This window comes from Anser brachyrhynchus (genome assembly GCF_964034855.1).
Source record: "Anser brachyrhynchus genome assembly, chromosome: 1".
Lineage (NCBI taxonomy): Eukaryota > Metazoa > Chordata > Aves > Anseriformes > Anatidae > Anser > Anser brachyrhynchus.
Window position 1 is genome coordinate 3,739,127 of NC_137694.1, and position 24,859 is coordinate 3,763,985.

General features: G+C 50.1%; 1 protein-coding gene across 1 annotated transcript in view; it reads left to right on the forward strand.

Annotated features, from left to right (window-relative positions):
- LOC308188419 (uncharacterized protein) overlaps positions 1–24,859 on the forward strand; it is a 146,423-nt gene that overhangs the window by 10,681 nt on the left and 110,883 nt on the right. Inside the window, exon 2 of the mRNA XM_080577397.1 lies at positions 6,308–9,167. Within this exon, the coding sequence (XP_080433523.1) occupies positions 9,090–9,167 (78 nt within the window). The 5' untranslated portion in view covers positions 6,308–9,089. The remainder of the gene's footprint in view (positions 1–6,307; positions 9,168–24,859) is intronic.

A 24,859-nucleotide genomic window follows, 5' to 3' on the forward strand; every position in this document is an offset into this window, starting at 1 on the left:
TATCTTTAAAGAGGGGACTAAGGGCTGTGAGAATTAGCCAGCAGTCAGTTTAGCATGTAATGCATAGAGATAATACAATAAACTGCTAATTAGTTATTAAGCACTTGACTGATAATAGAAATATACAATCAAGCAGCTTGGCTTTGCCATAAATGAGTGATGCTAAAGCCATCCAATTTCATTCTTTGAACAAAACGACTGTGTTATAGAATAAGAGAGAGGGAGTATATGTGATATATTTTGAAATAAACAGGGTTTTCAACACCCTTTCACACAGCATTCCCATAAGCTGACCGGGAACTATGATCTCTGTGAAATCATCTTAAGACACAAATGACAGAGAAAAACTGTATTCACACAAGAATTACTGATTCCTTTCCTCTGCATTGAGAAGGCTTTCCAAATGGGCTCCCGCAGGGTTTGCTCCTGGACCTGATTCTAATATTTTCATTAGTTGTTTGGATGACGGAATAAAGAATATATAATTCCTCTGGAGGAAGTTTTCCAAAATGTTCCTGGGAAATAGTATAAAATCAACCAGAATTGGTTCAATATGGACAGAAGCAACAACACAAGGAAATGCAAAGTGGCAAACTACTGGTCAAGCAGACATTTGGAGGAAAAAGAGATGTGAATGAGACCCCAAACTGTGCACAGCTCTTGCAGAAAAAAGGTAAATCTTGTTTGGGGACATGTGGACTGGAGTGTAATAGGTGAAACTTGAGAAACAATTATCCCAGTCTAATGAGGGCTCGGTGTTTGGATGCCATACTAGAAGAAAGTAGAAGAAAGATGTGGACGAATTTTAGAGGGTCCGGAGAAAAAGCAGTAGGGATTACAGACAGGTCAAAAGTTTGGAGGATAGGCTGATGAATTTTCTTTGCTCTGTCTGGAAAGGAAAAGACTGCAGGAGAAGATGAAAACTATCTTCTAACACAGTGGAGACTTGTAAAAGGATATCGACAGTTGTCAACTGCTTTGGTTTGATTTGCTGCAAGGAATGTTGTTACTAGGTATCTGGAAAAAAAAAAAAAAGCCCACAAATCATAGAATCACAAAAGCCTGCTAAAAAGAACTTCTCTTTGAATTAAAAATAAATTTTCTAAATTAATTGCTACATCTTCCCCTCTGGACATAGGTTAGTCTCTCCCAGGGATGGTTTGATTCTGCTCAGGGCACAGAGGGGGATGCGTGGTCCCCTTCCAGTGTCTCCCTTTCCATGCCTGCATTGTGTAGTATGCCACATCTTCCATCTTCCTCACGGCTGTCCAAAACATCAAATATTGATGCAGATCTGGTGCTTGTGCTTCTGCATAGCTTCAAGCCCTGTTGGTGGGAATCGACTATCAAACAACAGCAGAAAGCCAATGGTACCAAACGAAGCACGGAGCTTTCCCTAACCCTTACCAAAATCAATCTTTCCTCCTGTGCATTGCAGAGTTTGACCAACTTTGATTTCCATGAACCGATGTTGCTCTATATAAACAGAACGAAGAGCGTCTCCCATTCCTGCATCTCCCACAGACAGCAGGGGGAGGAATCTGGCACCGTGGTCCTTTTTCCTAAGGGCTAAAGAAATTAGTTAGTGTGCTGGTGTACAAAAATATGCTTTATGCGAGACAGGGAAACAATGTTTCTCACTTTTCCCTAACTTGCAAATATAGGAATAATAAATGATAAAGTATTTTTGGAGCAGTTGTTCAAGAAAGGAGATGTTGAGGAGAAAGAAGGAAGGAGTTAACAGCCTATCTGGAAAGAACCTAAAATTCCAGAATCCCAGAATCCCAGATTCCCAGACTTCCAGAATCCCAGAATGGTTTGGGATGGAAGGGACCTCAAAGCCCATCTAATTCCAACCCCCTGCCATGGTCAGGGACACTTCCTACCAGCTCAGGCTGCCCAAAACCCCATCCAGCTTGGCTGTGAGCACTTCCAGGTCACTGGAACTCTAGGAATTTTATGAAACAACATTCAGGATGTCTCTGGGTGGAGATAAAGGAAGAGAGAAATCAAACAAAACCAGAAACAGTCTCATGGTAGAAGCCATTGCACATCAACTAATGAAAGAAGGAGATTGAGGAAGGGTTTTTTGAAAAATATAGGAGCCATGCAAAGAATGATTGCTGGTGGACCTGAAGGAAAATAATTCACCGAGTTCAAGGACATTTTGAATTTTGTACTGAGAAGGAAGAGAAAAATAAGGAAAGGAGGAAGGGATTTAAGATTTTGGCTGTCGCTCCTTGTAGCCCTTAAGGTTTTGGGGAGCTTTCTGCTACTCTGAAGGTGTTTTCTTTTCTCCTCTCAGATCAACACCAATTTCTGAATGAACAGGTTTCTGTGGCCGTCTTTCTTTTTGTGAAACACTTCATTCATTCCATACAAGTAACATGACTGCAGAACTCAACACAGATCCGCAGCATGGTTTGGGGGAAGGAATGAAGTCTGTCTTTATTTTTGGAGAAGGAGCAACTGAGCCCTGGTTAGCACCAAGTGGTCCTGAGAGGCATCATGGAAAGTCACTAGTACCCATAAAGTTGTCTCTGAACTTCACCTTGAATATTTAGCAAATGCATGAGACTCGGGTTTTCAAATTAAAAATCACTTTATGGACCTCGTATGATGCTCACGGCATCCCCAAATGGCAAGTGAATCATTTCTATTCTCAAGAGCATGAAACAGGGGCAAAGAGTTTGATAATGTATGTTTGGCAAATCCTGGTAAGCCTCAAAGGTGAGACTCCCTTCATTCACGGGAGAAATGGGTTGCAAAAATCAATGCTTGTGCGGTCTCTGCACCTCTCTGCTCAGCTGCTTACGGGGTGCTGGGGTAGCTCTGGCAAGCACACTTCACGTGTTGCTGAAAAGGTGCATGAGGAAATGATCAGATGGGGTAGGATGTGGTTAAAGCCTCAGTTTGCAAACTGGAGCTAATGTCAGGGAAGCATAGCGTGTCTCACATCCACTAAAAGCCTCCAGCAATCACCTCCCACTAAGACGAAGGAGCGGCACAGAAGGAATTGTGACCTCCCGAGTCCTGGTAGCTTCTGGAGCTGTTCTTGTTAATACTCCATTACGTGCTGCCCGGGACGTAGAGCACCAAAGTACGCCTTGCTCTAGCCCCGAGGCTCGGCTGCAACCCTTGCAGCTGCAGGAGGCAGAGCCACAGAGAGCCACAACCCCCAAAACTGGGTTCTCACGCCTCCAGCCGCCTGGGCAGAACCAGCACGGAGGAGGAACCATGCTTCCTTCTCCATCTCCCCTAGTCCATGCTGTGTGGCTTTGGGGAAGTGACTGCAGGTAGGGGGAGGCTTATCAGTCTTTTTCCCCACCTATCTTCTAGCTGGGACGTGCTGATTGACCATATAATTCTCCACGTGCACTTCCTCTCCGTCTCATACCAGGCAGCTTCTGCTACGGCTTCATCTCACCCCCTGCCCCAAGCGCCTCCCACCCCCGTTGACCCAGGTACCCCTTGCACTTCCAAATCACGGCATTAACTTGACATTTGCAAAAGGTCACCGTCTCTGCTCTGCCTGAGAGTTACGTTGCTCACTCTTCTCTCTTTTTGCTCTGTAAGCCCTTCCAGGCAGAGGTTACCTCCTAGGGTATGGCTGTATAGCGCCCAGGAAAAAGCCCCGGATCTCCTTTGGTGCCTACCGGCTGCGACAGAGGTAACTGAGCTCCTTGATAGAGAGGCTGCTTCCGACGTTATAGATTAATTTTCAGAGGGTAACGACTCTTAATTTACGTGCAAAAGCCTTCCTTCCAGAGGAGGTCCGCAGCAGCACCTCATAGCACAATAACTAATGCCTTAATTTCGACAAGAACCAGCACCAGATGACTCCGAGAGTCCCTTCGGGTACTGCTGGGGCACGTGCCTTTTGTGCCCGCTGCAGGAACAAACGGGACACGAGGCAGGTGGCACACGACGCAGATTTGTACATCTATTTCGTGCACATCAAGGCACGGCTTTTTTTTAGCGTGCAAGCTCCAGTCACGCTGAAACTGTTTGCTGCATCCAACTAATTGCGCTAAGCTCAGCGCTCGTCTGGCTGCCCGGGGCAGGCAGGGTGCAGCTGGGAGGGAGAGGAATTAGAAATTAATTCGGGTGAGGATGGGGCTGAGCCCATTCCCAGCCATCAGCTTTTCCCTTGTAACGGCATTCCTTAAACTACCCTCGAAAACAACCAATTCCCTGAACTCCCCCAGTTCCTGAGCTTTTCCATGATGTCCCTTGCCTGCCGGTGGCAGCTATACCGGGCAGGGTAGGGCAGAGCTGTGGCTCTGTGTAGCTACAATTAATCTGTACAGGCTAATTGGCCGGTGCACGTGTGTTGAGCGGCTGGGAGGAGGCTGCCAGCCCTGCTAGGTTCTGCTCCGGGTCTAACTCTTCTGCCCGAGGGCTGATTTTCATGCAACCTGCAGGAATAAAGCTGCCTCTGAAGCAGCCACTCTCTCCCAAGTTCATCTGAAATTCATTAAGGGGTTCAAAAGCTTTTGGGAGAGGGGGGCGGACAAACCTGCGAGCAGCAAAGCAGCAGGGCAAAACCCTTATTTCCTGCCCGAAGAAATAAGAGGCATTTCTCCTCCTCTGCTGCTGGGCTGGCGACCCACACAAATAACAGGGAAAAGCGACCACGCAGCCGACTGCAGAATGGGAACAGGCAAAATGACTCAGCAAGACTGGCACCAAGCTGGAGAAAACACAGGTACATTATAGCCTTCCTCGAGCATCCATCTCGCCCGTGACATGATGCAGGATCAGGGGCGAGCGCAGGTATTTGCATCGGATGGAAACATCCCCTCTGATAAATGATTTAGCCCTGCTTTCGCCAACAGTTATACACGGGAGCAGAGCAGGTGAGAGGCTCCATTTGTATCTGTCGGTAAGGGAGGGAAAAAGTTCAGTGAAAACCTCTCATTGCTTTTTAAATGTCTTTTTCTTTTTCTTTTTTTTTTTTTTTTCCCTGTTATCAGTTAACAAATAGCTGCTGAATTACAGTTTCATGCTTTGCTCGTGTCATTTTTCCTAAGATCAGTATTTCCTGCTACATCACCTTAGAAACTTGATCAACAAACACTGTGCTCGACATGTAAACAGAGCTTTATTTTACTTTATTTTTGACGGCGGCCAGTGTTTTAGAAACCAGAACACTTCAGGTTCTCTGGGCTGTTTGCCTCAATTTCACAATTTGGGTTCGGTTTTGAGGGCCTGTCGGCGGTGTTTACACCCAGGTGCGTCTGAGCGGCGATGTTTTCCTGTGAGTGGCAAGGAAAATATATCACTGCAAATTGCTTTCTGGAATCAGATTTTCTCTTCTATTGAGAATCTAAATGAAACTGCACTTTCTAGCACGTGGGAACTAAAGAGTGAAACGCGTTAGAATGAGAAGTGAAACGAGAAGATTTAGTTTCAGTGACTGAGATGAACAAAAAAGAGGCAAAGACAACGCTGGCAAGCGAGAAGGACCAAGTCCAGAGCTGGAGCTCCAACAAAACCCAGGAGCCTGGGCTGTACCAGAGGAATTAAAGAACTTAGATGAGCCTTTTAACCATTGCCCTGGGGAATGGCACCGGCTCTAGTCCTGCTGTCCATGCCAGAGCCCTATAACAAGTTTTATTTTTTTTTTTTTAATGTTCATTTGGAAAATCAGGGCTGGAGCCCCATTAAAAAAAAAATAAAAAAAAATAGAACCAATAAAGTTTTCTTACTTGCTTTCACTTTGAGCATCTCCCAGGTAGCTGGGGTGAAAACACTTGTAAAATAATCCAACAGAAAACAGGGGGATTATTTTTGGCAGTTTTAAAAAAGCCGCACGGAAAGCGCCTAGCTATTGAGCCTCCTGTGATCTGCCCCGCCACACAGACAGACTCCATCAGTTAGGGATTAATTTTAAGGCAGATATTAAAGCCTATCACATGATGACGGATTTTTCTATATGTGTGGTTCGATAGGACGCTACAAAGCCGGGGCGTACGCATGTACACGCACGTGTATGTGCACGCCTGTGTTTGTTTAAGCCTTCTTCATTCACAGCCAGACGCAGCCTTAGGCTTCTTCAGGCCTTTCCAGGGAACATAAACTTGGGGAGGAGAGAGAGCAGAATGATATTTAAACCTTACGTTTTTGAAAGCAAGTTTCTGAAGCACATAAGCTCAGGTGGACGGAGCCAAGCTTGTGAAGGTTTTATAACAAGCGACATTTTTGAGAGGAGGCAGAATCCCTGCTCGCTCTTAGCCCGAGACCCCGCTGTAAGAATTCAGAGCAAACGTCGTGAAAAAGTGCTTCTTTTTTTTTTTTTTTACAGAAACGCATGGCTTTGCTTCCCTGCCCAAGCTGCCACCTCGAGCGTCTGGGCTCGACAAAACGAAACACAGCCGCGTGACGATGTGCTGTGGCTGCCGCCGCCGCTCAGCCTCCCGCAGAGCTCCCAGCACCGGGCACCGGTCTCCCCGTCGGAGCCCGGGAAGGGAGCGGTGCCTTCTGCTTGCCCAGACCCTGCGCCGGGCAAACTCGAGCGTTGCAAAGCGGGGCTGGGCTCTGCGGCCAGCGGTGCCGCCGGCGGTGCCGGCTCCAGCCCCCAACGTTTGCAAGGGTTCGCATGGCGAGGTAACTCTCTTCCCATGACACAGCAGAACAGCAGCAGCAGCGGCGGCGGCAGCAGCGTAAAAGAGATTGGTTCTGGCAGTGCTCCGAGGAGACTATTTTATATCCCGGCTCCAGCCTCTTTCTCCTTTAAGGACGATCCGGAGGAGGGAATGTGGAATAAAAAGAGGCTTAGCGAGGTAGGCAGATAAACCCCGGGGAAATAGAAGGGCAGGCACGCTGGGGCTGGGACCCACGGCAGTGGGACAGCCTGGATAATAACGGCAGAAAGAAACAGGGTGGTAGAAAACACCCTAAAATTGGACAGGAAAGGCCAGATGAGCAAACACGAGGTGTAGGGCACACAGAGGGAAGCATCTGAGCCCTCCAGGGAAGAAGGAAGGAAGGGAGGATGAACTGCTCCGCACTCGGCTAACCCTTTTTCGTTAAAGCCATTAATAGCTCCTACAAAAGTCCCGTCTAGGTACTGAAAAAGAGTAATAACATATCCGAAACACCGACCTGTTACATATATAGCTCGTTGTGAGGGCAGGCTGAATTGAATGGGGTTGGGCACGGGCGTCCCAACTCCGAAAGTCCAAACGGGGGAGCAGGAGGAGGTTTGCCAGGACAGGGCCTGCGCGGGGCATCGTGTCCCGTCGAAGCGTGACGGGCATCGGTGTCAGCCAGAGGTGGAAAAGGCGATTTATTCGTCTCCCTTCACGGGAACTCTGTGAGGTGCTGAATAAATTGGATTCCAGTCCTGTTCTCAGAGCCGCGGGTCACGCTTTGAACCGCCGAGGGGCCGCGATTTTCAGCGGGGCAAGCTTTTCCTCTCTCCGTGTTTAACCCTGAATGGCTAGCCCCCCGCCAGCCCCTTGAACTTTGCGCTTGGCTGCAAACGCCGCCACAACATCGCGGGTTTGGGAGCCGAATTTGGGGAGCTCCCACGGGAAGCACGTGCCACCGGTCCTGCATAAAGCCCAGCCAGGGCCTGAGCCTCTGAGCAGCGCTGCGGGGAGAAGGATTGGAGGCGGGTGAGTGGGGCGGGTGGGCTTCAGCTCCATCCCCACCATCCTTGGGGCACAAGCTTGAGCTGAAGCCACTTCAGCACTGAAGGCAGAACAGCAGCCTCCGAAATGCCGGCAGGCCTGCGCGCCGACCTCCAGCAGGGAGACCCCCGCCGCACGCAGCGGGGGCGCGGGACAGCCGGGATCTCCCCAGAGCGCCTGAAATGCCTTCTCCTTCCTCTTTCTCTTGAGAAAGTGGCCGCTCGTGTGCGGGGCTTGCTTTAGTGCAGCGTCAGGCGTGCATCACTAGGAACGGCTCCGGCAGGCATCTCTCCCTACAACCTGGATCAGAAAGCTGGAGGTGTTACAGGTTAGCTGCTCCGTAGTTTTTATACCAACCGGCCGAGCGGCAGGGGTAAACCCACATCTCCAAGCAACGCCTCAGCTCTGCACAAGCACAGCAACGGCCCCGCTCGCACCTCCTGCCTCCGTAGGCTCGCGGGCACAACCAACTTTTTGCTGCTTCAGCACCGGAGCCGCAGCCGGGAGCGGGGGAGCCGCAGCACCGGGGATCCCGCAGGCGGCTGGGGCTGGGAGCATCCCCGCTGCGCAAGGTGCCGCGGCGGTCGGGGCACGGGGTTTTGCCAGGGGGGGAAAGGAAGGGGAGGGGAATAATAGTAATAATAATGGTGGTAGTAATAATGACAATAATAATGATAGTAATAATGGTAACGATGATAATAATGATGATAATGATGAAAATGATGATAATAATGATGAAAACGGCAATAGTAATGACGAAAACGGTAATAATGATGATAAAAAAAGTAGTAATAATGATGAAGACGATAATAATAATGATGAAAACTGTAATAATAATAATGAAAATGGTAATAATGACGATGAAAACGCTAATAATACTGATGAAAATGAGAATAATACTGATGTTAGCGGTGATAGTACTGATGCTAACGGTGATAGTACTGATGTTAATGGTGATAATACTGATGTTGAGGATGATAATACTGATGTTGAGGACGATAATACTGATGTTGAGGATGGTAACACTGATGTTGAGGATGGTAACACTGACGATAATAAAGCCAACGCTAATCAGTCAGCGAGAAGGGAGCCCAGCACGGTGTTTTGGCCGCAGAGCCGAGCCCGCTCGCAGCAGCCCCAGCAGCAGCAGCAGCAGAAGTAGCACCAGCAGCACCAGCAGTAGCAGCAGCACCAGCAGCACCAGCAGCAGCAGCACTAGGGCGGCGTGGGGCCGGGGGTGGCGGCGGGTCCGGCGGCGTGGCGTGACGTGAAAGTCCCCTTTAAGTTTCCACGGAGAGGCCTCCGGGTGTCACATGATGGACATGATATAATGAAACAACATTGTGCGGAGGGAAGCATTAGGGGAGCCCGGGGCGGCGGTGCTGCTGCTGCTGCTGCTGCTGGTGGCGGCGGAGTGTGGATGGGGGGGGGCGGCGACAGGCGACAGGCGACATGCGGGACCCCCCTGGCTCGCAACACCTGCACCTGTCCCGGGGCGATGGGGGGCTGCGTGGGGCGGCCAACGCTGAGGTGAGTGAGGAGGAGGAGGAGGAGAAGGAGGAGGAAGGGGAGGACGGAGTGGGGGGGGGGGGGGGCTGCGCGGAGGCGGCCGGAGCGCTGGGCGCGGCGGGGGTGCCGCGTTTGCTCGGCCGGTTGCGAGCGTGCGAGGGGAGCGTAGAAAAAAAAAAAAACAAACAGTATTAAAAAAAAATAAAAGGGGTGAAAAGAGAAAGGGGGGGGGGGGAAGGTGTGCGGGTTCAGGGGGGGCCCCCCCCCCCCCGGCGGTGCCGGCGCCATGTTTGCGCGGCGGAGGTCGGGGGAGCCGCGGAGCCCCCGCGGAGCTGCGCCCGCCTCGATGTCCGCATTCCAGCTCATGTTGCGCAGATAAAATTCAAACTTGAGGTAAACACAGGCGGCGGGGGGGGTGGGGGGGGGAGGAGAGGAGGAGGAGGAGGCGGGGGAGGAAGGAGGGAGGCAGGCTCCGTCCCGCTCCCACCCCCTGCCCTCGCCCCCCTTGCACCTGGCTGCCCGCGCCCTGCCCCGAGCCCCCCGGGAGAAGGGGGAGCGGGGGGAGGGGGTGCTGCGCTTTTAAATTAATTTAATTTAATTAAGGGACACCCCCCTCCTCCTTCTCTTTCTGCTCGTCTTCCCGCACGCCGCCTGTAGGGAGAGGATAAACTCCGCGGGCGCGGCAGGTGCGCGGGGCCGGTGTCGCGACAGGGCGCTGTGTCGCGACAGGAGGGCGCGCAGGGCGGGCACGGAGGGGCTTTTGGGGTGCTTTTTTTATTTGGGGGTGGGGGAGGAAAGAGGAGGAGGTTTGGCGGTGTTGTTTTCCTCACAGCGAGGATACGTGTGGGGGGGGTGGAAGCAAACAACCCCCCCCAGTAAAGAAATAAAAATAAAAAATGAAAATAAAGCAGCGGCAGGCAGCGCACCCGCGACAGCCCCCGGAGCACCGAGGGGTGTGTGTGTGTGTTGGGGGGGGGGTTAGGGCTGCGTTTCGAAGTGCGTATGGAAAAAACAAAATGTGGCCGGGGGGGGGGACAAGAAGCGGGGGGGGGGAGGCGGGGAGGGAAGCGCCGCTGCCTCGCCAGCCCCGGGCCTGTGACACGGGCGGTTTCGCTGGCAGCGGGTATATTTAGCACTTCCCCGAGCCCTTCGTGTGCTCCTGCCGCCGTGCGAGCGCTCGGTAATTAATTGACGCGGCTCTCGGCGGTGGTCCCGGGGCTTGCGGTGGCCCCCCGGGGTTAATGGTGGCCCCCCGGGGCTTGTGGTGGCTCCCCGGGGTCGTGGTGGTCCCGCGGCCCCACAGGTGGGTGCGTGGGGTTCGGTGCTGAGGGGAGCCGGGGGGGGGGGGGGGGGTTGTTTGGGGTGCTGTGGGTTGTGGGGTGTCGGAGGGAAGGGGGAAGCGTGGTGGGTTTTGGGGCGCTGGAAGGGGTGGGGGTGTTGGGGAGGTGATGGGGAGGTGCTGAGAGAGGGGTTTCGGGGGGCTTGAGGGAATGGTGGTGCTGGGAGGGGGGGCATTGTGGTGAGTGGGGTTTTGGGGTGCTGGAGGATGGGGGGTCGAGAGAGGGGATTTGGGGGCTTGAGGGAATGGTGGTGCTGGGAGGGGGGCGCTATGGCGGTGAGTGGGGTTTTGGGGTGCTGGAGGATGACGGTGAGATGTTGAGGAGAAGAGGGGTTTTGGGGTGCCGGAGGGGGGGATGGTGGTGCTGGGAAGGTGACGGCGAGGTGTTGACTGAGGGGGTTTTGGGGTGCTTGAGAGGGAACGGTGCTGGAAGAGGGGCACCGTGGCGTTGAGGAGCGAGGTTTTGGGGTGCCGGAGGGAATCGTGGTGGAAGGGGACGGAGGGAATGCCGTGGTGCTGAGGAGCAGGGTTCTGGTGCGCGTGAGGGAGCGGCAGGGATCGGAGGGGACCCTGTGGCGTCGAGGAGCGGGGTTTAGGGTGCATGAGGGGACGATGATGCCAAGAGGAGATCCTGGGGCGGTGAGGAGACCCCATGGCGTTGAGGTGTGGGGTTTTGGGGTGCCTGAGGGAATGGTGGTGTTGAGGGGGGACGCTGTGGTGATGAGGGGACGCTGTGGCGATGGAGGGGCTGGGTTTGGGGGTGCCTGAGGGTATGGTGGTGTTCAGAGGGGTCCCTGTGTTGGGGAGCCAAGTCTTGGGGTGCCTGAGGGAACGGTGGTGCCCAGAGAGGTCCCTGTGGCATCAAGGAGCTGGCTTTGGGGCGCTGTGGCGATGAGGCGCAGAGCCTTGGGGCGCCTGAGGGAATGGTGGTGCTGAGAGGAGACGCTGCGGCAATGGAGGAGCTGGGTTTGGGGGTGCGTGAGGGAACGGTGGCGTTCACCGGGGTCCCTGTGGCAAGGAGCAGAGCCTTGGGGTTTCTGAGGGAACGGTGGTCCTGAGGGGGGACCTTGCGGGGATGGAGGAGCTGGGTTAGGGGTCCCTGAGGGAATGGTGGTCCTGAGGGGGGACCCTGTGGCGATGGAGGAGCAGGGTTTGGGGTGCGTGAGGGAATGGTGGTGCTCGGGGGGGGTCCCTGTGGCGATGAGGAGCTGGGTTTGAGGTGCTGTGGTGACGAGGAGCGGAGTCCTGGGGTGCGTGAGGGAATGGTGGTACGGAGAGCTGGGTTTGGGGTGCGTGAGGGAGTGGTGGTGCCGAGAGCTGGGTTTGGGGTGCGTGAGGGAGTGGTGGTGCCCGGGGGGGGGGGGGTCCCTGTGGCGATGGAGGAGCAGTTTTGGGGGTTCCCTGAGGGAATGACAGTGCCCGGGGGGGGGTCCCTGTGGCGATGGAGGAGCTGTTTTTGGGGGTCTCTGAGGGAACGGCGGTGCCCAGGGGGGTCCCTGTGGCGACGGAGGATCTGTTTTTGGGGGGTGCGCAAGGCACCAGCCACTCGGGGAGGGGACGAGCGCCGCGGGCAGAGCTGCGGCGGCTTTTTCCTGCGTGGCGCAACCCGGGGCTGCCGAGGCGAGGGGAGGGGAAGGAGGGGAGGGCAGGCAGGCAGGCAGGTGGCGCAGGGCCCGTGGGGCTCGGCTTCATGCGTTTCTATCTGCGTGGGGCCGCGTAGCAATGGCCGCCCGGGGAGGGGGGCACAGCGCGGGTGCCGTGAGGAGAGGGGGGCGCGAGCGGCGTCGCGGAGGGCGGGAAGCGCGCGCGAGACCCCTCGACGCGCGGCGGCGGCGGCAGCAGCAGCAGCCCCCGCCTGGCGCCTCCTCAGCACTGCACCAAGGCGGCGGGCCCGCCGGCCCCGCCCACCGCGCCCCCCGACCAATCGCCGCTCGCGTAGCGACCTCCCCCCCCCCCCCCTTCACTGCTCGCCCCCCCCCCCCCTTCCCCTCCCCGCCCGCCCTTGGCAGGGCGCGAGCGCGGCCCGCCCCCGCCCCCCCCCCGCCTGTTTGTTATGGTCGCGGCCACGTGCCGCCGGCTCCCGCCGTCACGCGGCGCGGCCTCGCGCCGCCCACAGCCCGCCGCGGGGGGGGGCGGGAACAGGGGGGGGCTGACAGGAGGCGGGGGGTCTGGGGGTTTCTGACAGGGACTGGGGGGGTTTGATAGGAATCAGGGGGTCTGGGGGTGTCAGGAGGGAGATGGGGCGTCAGGGAGGAGGCAGGGCGTCTGACAGGAATGGGGGGGTCTGGGGAGAACCGGGGGTCTAGGGGGGGTCTGACAGGAATCAGGGGGTCTGGCAGGAGCTGGGGGGTCTTGGGGCATCTGGCAGGAGGCAGGGGGTCTGGGGGCTTCGGGTGGGAGCCAGGGTGTCAGGCAGGAGCCGGGGTGTGCGACAGGAACTGGGGGGTATGTGGGGGTCTGACAGGAACTGGGGGGGTTGGGCAGGAGCCGGGGGGGGTCTGACAGGAATCGGGGCATCTGGGGGTGTCGGGCAGCAACCGGGTTGTTACAGGAACCGGGGGTTCTGGTGGGAACCAGGGGGTCTGGGGGAGTCTGACAGGAGCTGGGCATCTGGTGGGAACTGGGGTGCCTGGGGGCACCTGATGGGAACCAGGGGGTGACAGGAACTGGGGTGTCTGGCAGGAACCAGGCTGTCTGATGGGAGCTGGGTCTGGCTCCCGCTCCTGAGGGGGGTTCTGAAGCCTCCCCCTTTAGGAGAGGCAAGGGGGACCCCCCGCACCTTCGCCTCCTGAAGGAAGCAGGCATTCAGTCCATGAAGCGTCTTTTTTTGGGGGAGTGGGTCTGGCCCGTGACTGGGGAACTTGCACTGCAGCCAGCAGGAGCCTCTGCGGCAGGGGGGGGTTCTCTCAGGAAGAGACCAGTTTGTGCCTGGTTGGATTTTTGTCGCCCCATGGCGTCCCACCGGAGCTGCAGAGCAGTTGTGTGTCTGCCCGGGGTTGGTGGTGGTAAGGCATGGCGCTTTATGGAGGTACCCATTTATGTAGGTACCCAGGGGGATGCCGCGAGGAACGTGCTCAGCTGTCGGTCTCCAGAGCCTATTTATAGGTAGGTTGAGCAGATCTTACTGTAAAGGACTCATGCCTCCGGATACGTGGTGAAAGAAGGTGTTTAAAATAATGTTGTTTTGTTTACAACAGTTTTGGAAATGGGATTTCACGGAAAACAAGGGAAGAATGGCCGTTAGTAGGCTACGTAGGGGAAAAACAAGTCAGTTTGGCGTTGAGGAGCATGCTGCCATTTTAAAGCAAGTTCTCAGCAGTAAGAGGATACGCAGCTCGAGGTCAGTGCCTTCCAGGCTGCAGGCAGCAGACCCCGGCTGTCTTCTGCCGGCTTATACAGAATCACTGGGACAGGACTGAGGAAAGGGCATCTGCTGGCTGGAGGCAGAGGCTCGGCACGGAGGCTGTGTGCCTCTGGAGATCCGGGGGCTTGAGAGGGTGAAAAACATGGCAGAGCAGTATTCTAGGTCCCTGAGGCATCTTAGTTCCGAGTAAGTGGAGGAGGAGTGGGAAAGCAAGCCGTATCTGGGTGTTCTGCTCTCTGTTTTGCTACTATGGAGTTTAAAAAATAAAAAATTAGTGTATTTTTAAGAATTACGTGAAGCTGGCATAGTGATTCTTCAGTAGCCTTAAAGAGTTAAATAACAGCAGGGGAACAAACGAGAATAGGTTAGGAAGAGGAGAGAGGGTTTTATAACTAACGGTGACAGTCATGCACGGATATTTAAATCTGCCTCAGAGTTGCGCTTGCGTCTTTTATTAGTGGGATTTTTATGTTTTATAACACAAAATACGAGAAGGATGGAAAGATAAGGTTCATGGTACGTGCCGGTCTCGTTCATTAAATGGATCGAGGGTGGTTTATGCTGCTTCAGTGTGCTTTCACTTCTATTCCATCATAACATTACAGGTACGATATTCTGCGCCTCAACTAATGAGAATTTCCAGAGATTAACATATGCCGATGCGGAGGGAATCTGGCCTGAAGATAGCAGGAAGGGAGTTGTGCCGAACGGTGAAAGGGCCGGGGTGGTAATCGGCCATATTTAGCACATGCTGCGGGGAGCTGCTATTTTGTGTTGGTTACGGCAGTCATTTGAAATGGAGTTGTGCACAGAAAGACATCTATTCACCCAGGTAGCGTCGGCTTGCTTCGTACATCTGCATATCTTTGTATTTTGGGGAAAAAAAAATCTGCCTTAAAATAGGAAGTGAACAGGGAGCGCTTGGTTTGGTACGGATCTGGGAGTGCTGGAAGGTGCCCGTAACGGGGCGTGCCAGCGTCTCGGCTTTTCGAGTGTACGTGGAATTGCTGGTGGAGTTGATGCACCAGGAAATTGCTTTCTCTGTTTTTGCTGGTGACATGCAGTTAACGTAAAACGAGCCCTTCGGATCCCATATCCCGTTTCTCTTTAATATAACTAAGGTCATTTATCTTCTCAGACGGCTGGGGGAGAAATATTTCATTTTGTAACTTAGTTCACCTTCCCTCCGATTGCTGTCAGTTCATGACGAGGAACAACGTGTGCTGTACACTGTGTTCTACAGAGCTGTTGCAGTGTCGAGCACGATGTATATGAGGAAAGGTCTGTGAAAATAGGTATTGTGCCAATTCCCCTCACTTTTTATATCAACAATGCTGATTTGTTTCTCATGTAAGAAGTAGTCAAAGTTTCACGGTAGGATCTAATGCCTCGTCAGGTTTCAGTGGCAAAAAGGTCGCTATTTTGCCATTTGTATGTACTTCAAAAAAAAAGGTTTTGGAAAGGATCTAAGTGCTCATGCTGGTTTTGCGATAGGAAGTAGTGAAAGCTTTTTTTTTTTTTTTCCTGTTTCAATAAAAAGGGAAATTGGAAACGTATTTAAACCATTTGTTTGTTTATGCTCCTGGTAGCCTATTACGTGGTTAAAATTGAGAGGAGCTCATTAATCCAGGGTAGATTTCTTTTCCATTGCTGTAATCACGTTTACTATGTATATTTTTTGTATTAACAATGAAAACATGGAGTTACCTTTTTTTTTTGTGCTGCCACATCTATAGTATGACTAGCTGTAGTTGATCATGCAGTATTTGCGTGGTGTTTTTCCATAAATAACTGCTGCTGGAATTACGTGGTAGCACCAGAATATGAGCTTAAAAGGACCGGAACGTAAAGGGTCAGAGTACTTGCAAACATAAACCCTGAAATGCAAATAAAAAAAAATTATTTCCCCGATAGTTCTCGCAAGTCAGTTTCACGATAATGTTAGGTCCTGACTCATGGCTTTCTGAATGACTGGAGAAAGAATTAATGGGGTTGTGAGTGTTTGCCAAGAATTTGTGCATAAACAGTATATTTTTTCTGGCTTTGGGTTTTATGAAAATCCAGCATAAAACCCACCATCCTTTTTTCGGTCCTTCGGGGCGTTACACCTCAGCCAGCGGACGTAGCGTTGTTATCTAACAGGGAGACTGGAAACTGGAGTTGTTTGTGTTCTGCTCCGAGTTTCACCCTCACCAAGGTCAGAGATTTCATCCTTCTCTAGTTCTTGATCTGCGTGCTTAACGCTTGCGGAGGGTCCTAGTTTGTGAGTACTCGTGAACCTCCTGGAGCTGTGGCAGGAATGTGTTAAATGTCCCCTGCAACGCGCTTCTGCATGGGCAGGAGCCTGGAGATCTCCGCGAGACTGACAGCTACAGGGTGAAAAACACTGATTGGGATAGTAAAACAGCCGAGCTGAACGCGTTCCCTGAATTTCCTACAGAAAGTGATGTGTTTGGCAGGACAACAAAAAAAAAGTGATGATTGTAGGATGTGCTGGTTGTAATTAGTTGTAATCGGCGTGGATGAGGAAGTTTTGCTGTTGACAGTGGTTTATTTTACGAGCGTTTCAATCTAAGCATGTGGCAAAGTTGGTGGGTGAGGGGAGATGGTCCTGCTCCTGAAATGGGCTTCACAGCCCAATTCCAGTCTCCTGTTATTTGAGAGCTCTGTTTTTTTTTTGGTATTATTATATTAGGAAAAATTAATGGGGCACTGCTGATGTTATTTTTTTTTATTGTTATTATTCTTGCTAGGCTATAAATTTGTTACTAAAGCGTAAACAAAAGAAATGGAGAAACAAATGGTTTAAAGGGCATTTATAGCACCATTTGTGAGCCGTGATTTTATTAACACGTCTCTGCACATAAGTCGTGGTGAAGCAGTAGGTCCTACTGAAGGGCATAAATCATGCAATTATTTAGTAGGCAAGCAGAGCTGGTAAATACAAAGGTACTAAAGCAGTCGTAGTGTTTCCCTCTCCTGTCTTTCAAATTCTTACTCTCTGTCAGCAAAACCTATGACGTGCTTACATGTAATAAATGCTGTACGACAGTCTTACCTTAACAGAAACCTTGTGAAGTTAGTTTGCTAATGATACGGAGAGATTTCTTTTTTTTTTCTTTTAATTTGTGTCATCAGTGGTCAGAAGCAGCAGTTAAGTTGCTGGATGGGAAGATGGAGTGAAAGGGAGGCGAGAGGGGAACCTGGTAAGCATCCTGCTCAGCTGTTACAAAATGTCCGTAGTTCTGGCGCTTTGCATAGAGGGACGTGCTGGTTTGCCTGATGCTGCACCGAAACCAAGCAGGCTGAGAGCAGCGCGGTCTTGAGCCCGAAGTAATCCTTATTTATTTATTTTTTGGTAGTATTTATTAGCTTAGATTGAATATTATCTGTGGAGCTTCTCCTGGGGGAAGCTGAGTGCGTCCTCTCGGCTGGATTTTTTTAAAGAAAAAAAAAGTCCTGAATCTGGATTAATTCTTCTTCATCTGAATCGTAGTCAGGTATAATTTTGGTGCCGAATAAATTTTCAGAAAAGAAAAATGCTATTTGTATTTATAAGTTAGCGTTTTATATGGAATATCCAGCAAATGTGCTGATTTGTACAATAACTGCGTTCTGTTTAGTTTACTGACTTTCGGTATATCTGTAGCAGCTATCGTAGGAGCTTCTGCAAGCATAGATTTGTAAAATGAAGGCAGATCCTGGCTTGATAAACTACAGCCTGCGGAGGAAATAAAGGAGAATTAACTGGCATTCAACTTTCAGCCTCCTGGGGGGGTGGGTGGGTGGCTGGCCGGCCGACATTTGCTTGTTTTTGCCTCGGTTGCTGTTGGTGTCAGCCATGGAGGTGTTTGTTTCTCTGTGGGCAGATGCTGGGTGCCAGGAGATGGTTAATCCAGGAGCCGAGCATACCGTTGTGCCTCACTGCTGGAACTCGGTGGGGGAGATTCGGAGCTACCCGGCTCGTACAGGGAGCTGTGAAGTCTCTGGAGACTGGCGATGCATCTAGCAACGGTGTTTACTTTTAGCAGGAGGGTGAAAAAGGATTTCTGGCTATTAATCCGGCTGTGTTTTCTAAACTGAAAGCACTGTTCTGCTTTCAGGTGTCGCTGCTGTGTTACCGGGAGTTCTGCAGTTTGGCATTTTTAGGGGTGCTCTGCCTCTTATTTTATTTCTTATTTTTTTAATTGATCTTTGAACATTAATCTGTTAATGTCTGCTATATATCAGTGTGTCATCTGTACTTCTTGGGAGATCTTTATATAATAACTTCTGTGATTTCACGGCAATGGCATAGGCTCCCGGAGCAATCAGGATTACATTTATCCTATTGATAGAGAACAGGATTCCAGATCTGTGAAAAGCAGCAGGTATTTTCTTCTCGGTAAGACATCAGCATAAGAAAGACACATGTAAGAAAAACCTGAATGGAACAGAAACGCTCAAGTCCTGCGGTATTAAATCCTGTTTGTGTTTTTAGACAGGTGTCAGCGGTGCTGGGAATTGCGGGCAGTACGCCGCTCGCTTCAGAGCGGCCTTTAAGCCGCCGAGTGCCGTTGCCCTCTGCCGGAGGAGAGCAGAAATACAGCGCTGCGTGGTGGGCCTCAGCTTCCAGAGCCACCCAAGGGTGCTGGGGGGGGGCTATGGGACACTTTTTTCCTCCTGGCTTGTCGCTCCGGCTTCCTTGTCAGCTCAGGTTGAAGCCAGACCGGCCAGCTCCTTCGCTTTCCTTCTTACGCTGCCCGTGGGCGTCTGTTGGGCGAAGTTGTTGGTACAAACAGCAGCCAAATGGCGGACCCGGCACCGCGGGACCTGCAAGTACTCCTGAGTTCGTTGTCTAGGAGCCACAGCTCGTTCTGAGAGCCTGGGTAGCAAACTGTGTGCCCTTCCTACAAAAAAAAAGAAAAGAGAGGAGCTTTAATCTCTGAACGGTTAGCCCCGTCAGGTTTTGGTAATCCAAAGTTACCTGTGAAACAATGTCGATCTAGAAATCAGTGTTTTGGGTGTAAAGGGCACTTAAATTTGAATAGTGTTCGTACAGCACATAACAGGAATGCGATCTGACTGATTTATAATATATATGGTTTCACTAACACCGAATATATCTGCTGTTTTGATAAGCTTGTAGCAAAGCACAGCCTTTTTCTTTTTTTTTTTTGTGGTTTAGGAAAATGCCTGCTTTATTCTTTTCAAGAAACTGCAGTTTTCGTGCATTTGTGGTGCTGAGGTTAAAGGGACTTGACAAAGCCAGACTTCAGCGATCTTGCTTCAGGGAGAGCCTCCTTTCTCCCCTCCTTGTTGAGAGGATTACAGACATTCGTAAGGAAGTCCTTGCTGAATATTGGAGAGAAAAAGGTCGGCCGTAGTGACCAGGGAGAAGTAACCATCAGTTGCTAATTGAAACGGTTTTTACTGAGTAAAGCTCAATTACTTAAAAGCAGTATTATTTTGGTAACAAGGGAGACCCGTCTGTAAGCTGTGATAATTTGTTCTGGAAGTCAAAGTTGTGTAATACAGGAGGAGGAGAATGCTGGTAGAGGTGTTGGTTGGTTGGACCAGGCCCCCGGTGTTACGGTGGGAGCACTGACTGTCAGAGATAGAAATAATCGTTCAATTATAGACGTGTGGAGAACAGATTCTCCAGGGTTAGTCTGGATGATGGGATCTAGTCCTCCATTGCTGCATCAGACGTGCAGCAAGATTCCCACAGCCGTTTTTCTTTCCAGGTTCCAAACTGACCCCTTTGTTGGTCCTCCATAAGGCTGTTCGTGGTTTATCACTCATTTTTAGAAACCTACGTCTCAGTTCCAGCATAAAAATAATGCACAGCCAGCTGACATCGGCTGTTGTGGTGCAGATAACTGCCCGTTGGTGTAAATACCTCTGTTCTTCCCTTGGGTTTTGCACATGCTGCATCTGGGGATAGCAGTTAAATGCATTTAGCCTTTATTTTGTTCTAGACCAGCAGTTCTTAATATTTTTTTTCATGCCCTTCCCCCTCTTCAGGATGTATTGCATGCCCCCGTAGTCTGAAGACCGCTGGTTTGAAAAACAAGCTGTTTTAGTCTTTTCCTGTAACTTTGTGTTCCTGTGGGTAAAGCTCCTTTTGAGAAGGTTTGTGTAAGATCATTCTCATAGTTGGTAGGTCCGGTAAATATTATAAATGCACTCTGTCATGGCCAGTATCATCCTGCTCATGGTCTCTGGGGGATATTCCTTGTTGTACTTACCCTGCCATTTCGTGTTTTCCTTTGCAATTACCACGTACTCCTACTGTCGTGAACAGGTTTACTTCTGTTCCACATGCATGTGACAAAGTAGTGATGTGTCTTCTGGCAGTTTGTTACAATACCAGTTACCATGAAAATAATCTTTTTACCTGAAGTATTTGAGGTCCGCGTTGAAGAACGGCTTTGTGGTACACGTGAGGTCTGTAATAGACAAGGACTGTAATTTATTTTTTTTTCTTACTCTGCTACTTTAGATAAAAATTTCCTGGCCAGATTCAACCTGGAAGCCAATGTTGAGACTTCGAGATGCACTCACTTTTGTAGCTGTGGGAAATGAGTTATTGCATACCTCCAAGGTTACTATATAAAACTGGCTTTCCTTCTGGCCTGCAAAGTTTTTCTGGGTAAATTTTGCTTGGCTTATTTCATTTTTACTTTTGATCTCTAAATCTTCACAAACACCTAAAACAATGTTATTAACTATTCATTGTCTTTCTTAATAATGTGGGCAGAAGTGCAGAAGGTTTTCAAATGTGGTTGCAGTAATTCCTTTTCACTTCAGATTTTTTTCTTCATATGTCACATTTTTGGAATGCTTCTTTATGTCTGTGCCTTCTACCAGTATCTGTCTTTGTTCTGCTGCTGCCTTGCAGGAAACAAAAAAAAAAGAAAAGGGGTAGGGGAAAATTAGTCCGTACTCTTACTGCAGGTGGCTTTAATGATTCTTGTGCGTGGTGTTTATTATTATTTTTTCCAGTTGCTTTGCTGCCTTTCCTGCAGCAAAAGGAGACTTTGCTTATTTCCCGATTTCCCGGTTACCCTTGTGGTTTGGTGGTTCTGCAAGTTGTAAAGAAGGAATCTGGAAGAGGAGAAAATGGAGCAAGAAAAGGGCAGCACTGGGACCTGTCCTCCTACCCTGTCCTTGCCGTGGGCCGTTCGTGGTGTCCTGCTCATATGCCCGAGCTCAGGTGCGCTCGGACGAAGCCTGACTTGCAGCGATAACGCACGTTCTCCTCTCCTGCCCCTCCCTGCCACCGCTCAGCCAAAGCGTGAGGACGAATGCAAGTTCCACCTTGGTATTTAAGGAAATCCTCCTGCAGATTGCAGCTGGATGGTTCATAACTTGGAAGTTTCTCGAGTGAGGAACGGGACAGTCATCTGGTTTTCCTGCTGACCTGGGCCTGGAAGTGAATGCCTCCACATCCTGTGATTGTGAGATGGGTGTTTCCAAGCGGCTCCATTGCAGGCAGTGCATGAATGGATGCTCAGGCAAGCTCAGGATGATTGCTTTTAAGACAGACTTTGTAGCAGCATCTCTTGCAGAACTGGCTTCAGAATCTAATTTCTGCTACCATCATTATCTCCATTTCAAATGGGTAAAGACTGTAAAGCTGCGTTCTCTCAGCTAATTGATATTCAGCTGACCCCTCTACTTCTACATTCTGTGCCTCTCAAGGGTTCTGTTAAATAATATTTATATTAATAGTATCATCTACTGCCGAATCCCTCCTGTGGTTTATAAGAGCGTATTTAAGTATTACATTATGTTAACCAGCTCCGCCGGTAGCTCAGGATTCAGGTTGCTTGTATTTGCGGTTCTGCTGCTGAGTTCCTCGTCTCTGTGAGTGTTGGGAGTAACAGAGGTGGGGCCTGCAGGGGAGAAGTCTGCGAACAGCAGCAGGGGCTGGGGGCACTGCCCGGGGAGGCACCGCTGTGAGCTCTCCTGAGGAACCCCGGTAAGGAGTGAGGCGAGCTGGCTGTGGCTTTAACCGGTACGTGGGCAGATCGGGCAGCAAGCGAGCGCTGTCTGGAGGCAGCAGCTCCTGAAAAGAGAGCTGAAGGTGCAGGAGCACGGAAAGAAATCCAGGCTGGGTAAGGTTAGAACTTGGGAGTCTGTGGAGAACAGAGAGATGGTCAGCGCAGGGAGGCTAGAACAGGTGAGGTTCTTTTTAGAAAAGTTCATTATGAGATGGTAAGCAAATGTTAACTCTGTACACAAAAAATCAAATTTGAGCATTTACAGAATAGGCGTAATGCCTCTTCCTGGAGGAGCCACTGAACTGGTGCTGGATTGAACCTGGGGTACAGAAGTCAGCTCAGGAACAAAGCTGGAATCTTCAGTTTGGATTTCACAGTAAGATATCTCATTGTGCTGCCACTAGATTAATGTGTTGGCCCAGGATAACGCTGGCTTTTGAAGAGCTTATCTTCAAATGTTTAAAAATCTGTTCTTGTGTTTTACCATAAACTGATGTGGTCCAGCAGTCATCTGGCTCGCATACTGGAAATATTTTGTTTCTTTTTACATGAGTCATTACCATGCATTTGTTACTATGGTTGTTTTCTTTTAAAGGATTTCTTCTGCCCTTGAATTACCACAATGTGGGGCATTCAGGGTTGACTTAACTCCCAATGTAGAATTTTCCTCTGGGTCTGCTAGTTTCTAAATAAATCTTTCTAGGTTATGTGCCTGTAAAATTAACCAGTCTTACTATTACTTCTGCATTAGTCCAAGTTAGGACGTTGCCCTATTGCACGTACAAATCTTAAAACTTACTTTAGGCTTCAAAGTATTGCTCGTAACTTGCTGGGGTTCAGCTGCTAGAGGTGCTCTTACTTGGTAGCAGTGGCGTGTACTTGAAGGAAATAATGAGCAAGGTACCATAGCAGATGATATTGCTGATAGTTTGGGTTCCACGTAGCTTTAAAAATAAAAAGGGGCAACGTTGCCCATGCATGCTTGTTCTCATTAAAGTATTCCATTAATAGGTAGCAGTCATTTCTCTTTGTTTATGCAGTATTTCAAATATTTTTCTGTAAGACATTTCTTGTCAGAGTCAAAACTAAACGCATGGACACCTCCCAGCAGCCCAGGCTGCCCCCAGCCCCATCCAGCCTGGCCTTGGGCACTGCCAGGGATGGGGCAGCCACAGCTCCTCTGGGCAGCCTGGGACAGGGCCTCGCTGCCCTCAGAAGGAATAATTTCCTCCTTATAGCTAAGCTAAATCTCCTATTTTTCAGTTTAAAGCCATTACTTCTTGATGAAACATCATGTTTCAGTTTTGTCTATTGCCCTCTTGCTTGAAGGGGTTGCTTTAGATCACAGAACTTTTTAAGCTGGGTCAATTCTACTTATTTCTTCAGTAGCTGATAATTATTTTTGTCTTATCTTGAATTCCTGGTCTAAGATGCGTAGTGCTGACAGTGTTCGTGATATTACTGTAGAATTACTGCTGGCTTGCGGTAAATACATGGAACTAGAAAAGGCTTCTTAGTTTTCTCGGTCTTGTCACTTGGTATAGGAAGGCTGATGTGGTTTAATGGCTGTAGATTTGTGTTTTAAGCTAATGAAACTCTTTCTTAAAAATATTTTTGTTTGTTTTTTCCCCCTATTGCAAAGCTAGAAGTCTTCTACAATTTTGGTTGTTCTGATTAGAATCTTTCTTCCAATTGCCAGCTTAAAGTTTCCAAGGCCATTATCATAACCTTTTTATTTAAAAAAAAAAAAAAGAAAACACAACAAAACAGTTTTTGCCTTACGTAGCTCTCCTTCATGTTTATTCATCTAATGGTTTATGGTTAGGAGTTGTATCACTTACGCCTCTTTGGTCAGGTAAGCAAACAAAACTCCTAGTATTGATTTTTTTTAATATTTTTCTTTTTTCATTCTTTTGATCATCCTGAACCGTGTCTGCTCTGCACGCTTGGCTCGAATCGGAGGCGGATTTGCACCTTAGTGTGCCTACTGCCCGCGCTTAAAGCAGCATGGGACACGGTGTCCCTTGGTGTCTCTTAATATCCTCCAGAATGTCTAAAGTCTGTGGCGAGTTAGCTTGCTGTGCTGGGCTTTGATGTGCGGTGCAGTTGGAATAGCTCATCAAAGCAGAAACATGGGCGAAGGAACTATTCTTAATCATCGCGCAGTTGTTAGCTGCTGCTCTGCAGCTGAGGCCGCATGAAATAACTGCGTGAATCGTCCTCCATTTCCTGCCTCGGAAACTTCACGGTCCCGTCGTTCATTTTGGAACTGGTGCTGTGGTGTCATTTCCCAGCTGAGACCAGCATGGAGTCTGCAGGTGCTTCTCTGCTTCGTTCAGCCGATTCCTGCCGTTGAGCAGTTGAACATAAACCACCGATGGAGCAGAGAATAACAGCAAGAGCTCGTGCAGGCAGGCTTCCGTTGTTGCTGGGAGGCAGCAGGAACAAGCAACCACGTTCGCTCCGTTTGTTGTGCTGGTGCTCCTCTTCTGCTCATTCCTGCTCGTGGTCTAGATTGAATCATTTGGCTGCCGTTAATGATGTTGGCTGAGAAATTATAATTTGTAGTCTGAGACCACGGCTGGTGGTCAGACAGCTTTTTTTTTTTTTTTTTTAAACTGGTGAATCCCGTTCCTTCTGGCAAATGCCGGGCTGTCACTTGAAAGGTAGAGGTTACCATCTGGTGCCATTCCTGCTGCCTAAAACGTTTTCTCTACTGATGCTGGAGCCTGCACCTTTCTTAAACAGGGACCACAAAATAATCGGATGCAGTCTGCAGGCAGCCATAAATTGCTGCTGTAAATTGGGGTCTCAGTTGCTTTATTTCATACCTATGTCCTGCCAGTGACCCACGGTTACTTTGTAATGAGCTGCGCTTTTCCTGCTGCATAGTTTCCAAATTGAGGAGCTGTTTAGCTGGCAGAAATACATATTGTGCCCAAGTACATGACTGAATCTTCTGCTGCTGATATTCACTTCTGTTATTCAAGTTCTTAAGGTTATTCAGCTCCTTCTGTGTGAT